We start from the raw sequence: 6474 nt of genomic DNA, 5'->3' as shown, positions 1-6474 counted from the left end.
ATTTGGTGGCATTTCTCTGCACTTGAATTAAATGAGATGTTAACAGTCTATGGGACTGAAACCTTAGAATGATAAAAGCAACATGGCTTCATTCTCACATAGAAGGCCAGTTTTTCTCAAGCATAGGGAAAAAATATCAAAGAAACGACGATTATCATCTGATACAAAATGGCTACTTGTGAGCTTTCCCTTTCATGTGACAGGAACAATGCATAGGTCATTCTAAGCTGTTACACAGGCATGGGGGCATTTCAGGTAGAAGTGTCCTTACATGAGGTCTTGCTATGACACCTCTCAGCTGTGACTTAGTCTCTCCAAGAGACTCTTACCTACTAAAATTAAATGACTGCAGCAACAATATAATAAAAATGCACAGCTATACCCACCATTGGGAAGTTGACAGCAGCTTTGCCCAAGAGCTTTTTCATCATTTTTCTAACTCTTCCGGAAAGGCAAAGGATTCTCCTTCACTGCTGCAGGCCAGAAACAGAAATCGCCACGTTAACATTCTTAGATGAGAAAGTTTCTGAAGAAGTGATGCTGTGTGACTGGACTGTTCTCTGCATTCTGTGAAGTGTGCTGGTGGTTACATGATTATCTTAGAGGTTAGCTATTATTTATGAATTTTTTCCTCATTTAAAGTGCCTAAAATTATTCTGAAAGAAGTAGGCAAAGAGAGTTTTATCTCATGTCACCCAAACAGAACTGTCCTTAATACTCACCATGTAAATAAAATTAGAATTAAAAAAGAGCAAGTACCCATAGCTATTCAGTGTTCCAAATTCACACAACATAGCGAGACACAGGTTTCAGAAGCTAAGACAGAACTCATGGATTAATTTAGCAAAATAAGAGTACTGAATATGCTTATCAAGGGAATCCCAAGTGGGATTGCTAATTGCTAATTGACTATACTTTACATCTTTTAAAAATAGCACTTCTGGTAAACCTTCCCCCAGGCAAGTTGCCTTTACAATCATCATTTTTAATTGTGCAGGCACAATAGATCAAATGTGGAAACTCTTAAAAAAAATACCACCACCAACAAAAAATACCAATGACTAAAGCCATACCCCAGCGACACAAATTTCCTGGCAGTTTGTTTTGGATAAAGCCCAGACGTGGATATTGACAAATTCTCTGGGGTAATCTAATGTTAGCCTAGGTGAAGAATTACTGCTTTACAGAGCACGGAGAGATAGAGATAAGTGTCCACATGCAATTTCTATTTTGAAAGTCACTTATAATTTCTCATTTTCGCAAGTTCTCTATTTTTTACCTCCTTTTCCCATTCAGAATTGAGTTCAGGTATTTCTTTACAGCCATTTGTTTTCGAAGACGGGTATAGTTGTCAGTGAAGACTGCATCTGAATGGCGTTTGATGGGTCCCTGGTCTTCTGAGATGTTACTGCTAAGGAATTGGAGGAAAAGGAAATCAGAATTTTAAGAAGAAATAAGAAATCTGCCAAAGATCCTAATTTTCTTGGTGTCAGATGAAAAGGAATTCCAACACTCAATACACTTTTGATCACAAAAGACTTCATGAAAAATAAATCTTATCCCAAGGATAAAGGAGCAAGAAATAATTCAACATGTGTTGGCACTTACTGGGAGTAACTTAAGACACATTTGGTACTAACTGAGCAAATAGTTTATTTAAAAACAAATGTGTTCTGCCATTAGGATTTCTTTAAAGATAAAATGCTTCTTTAAAACCTATGTCATCCTGACAGCACCATCCAAATAGTCAGTATCATTTAGAGAATCTTCCAAAAATTGATTTGAGCTGGAAGTAAAAAACAAGTACTATGGGTAACCTTAAAATTTGCTTCACGTTATACTATGTCTTATATTTTTACCTTGTCCAGTTCAATTTGATTGCAGATTTATAAATGACTACTTAAAGAAAAATATGTGTCTTGAGCTAATGGGTATGATATTACTAGAAAGTCTTATTTCCATTCATGGAGCTGGTATATTTTGTTGAAGAATATAAATTATTTTAAGTAAACAGTGAAAATTAATTTTCAGATTAAATGACACTAATATATTTAATAAAAATCATAAATTCTGTTTACCTAACTCGTTTTCCAATTAGGGACTCAAGGTACTTCTTGGCAGAAAGTTGACCCAAGAGTCGACTATAGTCACTGGTGAAGACTCCATCAGCATGTCTGGCATTCCTAAAACAAGGAAGAAACTATCATCACCATTCTGTAAATGGCTTTCAAAAATATTATTGGGCTCACTAAACAAAAAAGAAACTTATTAGTTTAATTCCAAAGCTTCTCATATAAATCTAAATCCTAACAAGTAAATAACCTAGAGAGTAATATTTGTTAGTCACTTATGTCAAGATTCACTCTGTATTTCCACCCCAACCTATCCCCCACTTTGAAAAGTTAAAAGAAATTTGCTTTTTTAGCAGTTGATCTCAACATTAAATAATGCTCCCTGGTAAAATACATAAAACTTATTCTTCTCTAAGAAATATTGGTTGGAAAATATATGAAATTAATTCCTATTTTTTATTTATGGTACTTTCTTCTACCCTGACTAAGAATAAATGCAAGGAAAAATATACCCTAATATTAGCAGAAAATCTATCGATGCCATAATATTTGAAAACAAATTCCCTTAGGATAGAGAGAATGTTAGGGTCCATTAAACAACTTTTCCATTCAACTAAGAAACCATTTTTATTTTGTTTTTAGTATAGAGTTCTGTTTCTACTTGAAGGCCGCTCTAGACAGATGGTTCTGTGCACAACTATCACCTATTACTGTATACATTTTCTTCACATAGAGGTGAAACTCTTGCTTTAGAACTTCCTTTATCATGGAATCATCAATACTGTAGTTTTACTAGAATTGAAACAGTGTCTGATGCTGAAATTTCATTCAATGGAATGTTGGTGAATGATTTGTTTATCCCAGCCTGTTACAACATCTCTCCATGAAATTCCTGGAGAGGCATAAATCTGTAGTGTTTTGCTGGAAGAATAGCTTTGTGGTAACACTAAAATAAGACATTTATCTTTTGAAAATAAATTTTCTAAAATAAAACTCAACTGAAATAAACTCACCTGGATACATCATAATAGGGTGTGTCATTTTCAGCTAATGCATTTTGCAAGAAGTCAGTGTCTTCTTTTAATGATACTTGATCAGGTTCATTTGCTCCTTCATATTGAATTCTTTCACCCAGTCTGTTATGAAAAGATATAATAGGAGATAGTGCATTCCTTTCCCAGAACATAATCTTACAGTTTTACAATAACTTCGAATAAGATAGTTAAAATCTTGGGAAATATCACCTATCCACAATATATTGGATTTAATTCCTTGCATGCTTTATAAGAGTGTAAGTGATAGAGTATTTGATTATCCCATAAAATACATGTCATATAAATTTTAAAAGCTGTGTGTACCAAGCATAATTATTACTTACGCACTCCTATCAGAGCATGAAGCAAAATATACTTCATTTGCAATAGCTTCATTTGCTAAGTTAACTTTCAGAAGTGAAAGATTGTATATAAAAGAAGCTTTGAAAACTTTTCATATTCAGTATGAAAACTGAGACTAGTTCATGTACTTGTTGGTATTTAGTATCATGTCTCATATAATTCTCAAGAGTTGACTATTAATTGCTTTTCTTTCTCTAGTTCCTAAACTTCACCTCAAAGATTCATCTCGGTGTGATCTATTTCTTTGTACTAAGCAAGTCCAAAGAATTTATCTCTGAATTGCTATTCAAATTCAGTGAATTTTGAAGGGATTTTGGGTTTCTAATCTTATATATGAAGAAATATTAATTAAGTGTACATACTGCTTTATTCGAAGACTGTGAACAGTCACACTTGTAATAGACTGTGACTCTTTTTGTGTGTGCCTGTGTGTTTTGAACACCAGAACAATATTAAAATTATACATGTGTGTATATTTTCAAAGTTAGGTAAACCTCCAAGAATTGTGCAGGCTCGGGGGCATTTGTGTATCTTGTGTGATATTTTAGAGTTTCTAATAAGCAAGGATATAACCTGGCAGTCAATGTAAGTTTCAGCATTCTTGTGATCATTCATCTGTTATGATGTAACCATTCAGATAGAATTATTCTATTTGGTTAACAGAGCACTTAAGATCTAGCTTTAAGCAGATTTTATAGCAAACACTAGCAACTAAGAGATTATTCACTCTATTGAGCATATGTTTACTTAAAGCAAAGGGTCAGGAATGGAAAAATCAGTAAAGAAATTATTATTTTGCCCTTAGATACAGCAGTGCCTATAAATTAGAAGAAAAAAAAATCAAACTAATGTAGTTTGCACCTACTGTTTACTTTTTAAGAGTACATTTATTCCAGATAAAGGTTTAAGTATGAATTGTGTTACATGAATTTGAAATATAAAGAGCAACATAGAGAAAGGTAGGTAAGGATTTATGGTTAAAACCAAGTACATTCAAATTCATTCATCAAGAGACAGTGTCTCAGTAGGTCAATTATCCCACAATTTTTAATACTGGTAAATTATTCATCCTAGATAAATTTTTGGGTGACATGACTTTATATATTTCACAAATTAATTATTAGCCTTATTATTATTTAATGATTGATCTTAAAATTCAGCTGAATTGATACCTAGCATCTATTTTTCCATCAGAGACTGAACTAAGCAGAGATGGCAATGACTGAAATTTCATTATTTATCTAAAATTGGTTTTGAATGAAAGGAAATTCAAATTTCCCTTCTACCTCATTTGGAAAAGTGGTCCATTGTACCCACAAATATAGGGTCTAGTCATCAACACCATTACCCATGAATTTGAGGATTCAGAGTAACCATGTTAGCATTAATGTTGAAAAAAATGCTACTGAAATTTGAGCTGTCCAATATAAGATATAGGAAATTCCCATCTCTATGAAGAAGGTGTGTGTATCTGAATGGAAAGAGAATTTACCTGAGAGCAGAAGGTGCTCCAAAAAGAGGCCAAGCCAATGTTTGGGAGAAGATCACGCTGAAAAGCGTCAGGAGCAGGAGGAGCTGGGACTTACTTCTGTTTTCCATCTCTACACCTCAAAAGACAGAGAATCACATCAGCTTTCCCAATCACAAGTGTCACCAACAAAGTCATTCTGAGTGTCTCGCAGCAATTTTGAAAGCTTGTGCAGAACTGATTAAAAAAAAACCTAATTTTCTTGTAGAAAAAGTTGAACTTTAATAGGATTACTTTTTTAATCAAGAGGATTGCTCTTGGTGACTAGTGCTTGAAAATAAATTAGGATCCTTTCAACTACTGAGCAGACAGTTGGCCCAAGTCTACATTGAATGCCATACCTGTGCCAGAAGTAGCTGTGGGGTCAGTCTCCTTTTAACAGAGTTGTACCATCCAAGTTCAATATCTTTACTGACTAAGGAAACAGCTTCAAAGGAACTATCTAAGTTTTTACTATGTAATAATAAGGCTGGAGTATCATCTATTTAGTGATGTGTGTATATAGTCATATTAGTATAAAAATTATTTTGCATATAGTATATATTTACTTTTTCTATTTCAATTATAGATAGGGGGATTTATTTCCTCCAACCTGGGTTTGAAAAACTTAAATCAATGAAAATTAAAGCTAAAAATGATTAAATCACATATTATAATTAAATACTTTTGACATAAAAGGAAAAATATATTCAAAAACAGTGTCTATAGGTTGTTGGGTTTTTTCTTTTTTATCTCTTCCACTTACACATCTCATTTCTCAACATTTTCTAGAAAGAAACCTAGGAGTTCAGGCTATGTTTCTCTTGCAGTCCATAAAAATAACAGCATTTCAACTTAAAGGAAATAAATGCTTCCTAGGTTCATGCAACCAGAAATAGAAAGACCAGCACTTAAAACCAACTTAAGAACTTCAAAAACCAATGTGCCCACTGAAAACTTCAGTCAAAAATTCATAAAACAGTGAAAGAAATCTATTTAAATCTATTTTTTAAAACTCTTAAGTAAAAAGGTAGGAAGGATATAACATTTTTCAACCAAAATAATTCAGAAAATCCAAGTTGAGGCTTTTCTATACTTACCAAATGAATTGAGAAACTTGTCCTTTTGAGTAAAGAAAGAACACTGTAAAATTCTTTTTAAAAGAGAGAAAATTTCAGTATTCCCTGAGAAAATTTCCAGAAGGGGAAACAAAAATAAGAGAATGGTGATGTTTTCACTTACCTTGCTGAGCAGCGTGCCTTGGGAGGGGTCTGTTCAGAAGGGTGTCAGAGCTGTCCCAGGTGCTGAACTCCTGTGAGGCAGAGAAAGACTCACCAGTTCTGTCTTTAGAGCTGAACCAGAACTTGGTAATAGCTGTGAGTTGGCTATTGTTGCAGGCAACTGCTTTTCACTCTACCCTGACCAGCATTTCAAAGCCCATCATTTATAGGGCTTATACTTAGGGCTGAGCAATCACAAAGCTCCCTGAAAGACGTCA

General features: G+C 33.8%; 1 protein-coding gene across 2 annotated transcripts; it reads right to left on the bottom strand.

Annotated features, from left to right (window-relative positions):
• Positions 1-427: 427 nt before the first annotated feature.
• VIP (vasoactive intestinal peptide) lies at positions 428-5068 on the bottom strand (the record flags this gene model as incomplete). Of its 2 annotated transcripts, none has more annotated exons than XM_084227687.1 (5): positions 428-473; positions 1280-1411; positions 2079-2183; positions 3086-3208; positions 4962-5068. In XM_084227687.1, 5 exons carry the CDS (start codon positions 5066-5068, stop codon positions 428-430), a joined length of 513 nt encoding a protein of 170 aa, XP_084083813.1. The 2 variants fall into 2 exon arrangements, with proteins under 2 accessions (XP_084083813.1, XP_084083814.1); XM_084227688.1 differs by having other exon boundaries at positions 1280-1408.
• Positions 5069-6474: the final 1406 nt, after the last annotated feature.

Source organism: Talpa europaea, assembly GCF_964194135.1.
Source record: "Talpa europaea genome assembly, chromosome: 2".
In the NCBI taxonomy this organism is placed as follows: Eukaryota; Metazoa; Chordata; class Mammalia; order Eulipotyphla; family Talpidae; genus Talpa; species Talpa europaea.
The sequence above is the reverse complement of the archived record's forward strand: the minus strand, read 5'-3'. Positions and strand labels throughout refer to the sequence as shown.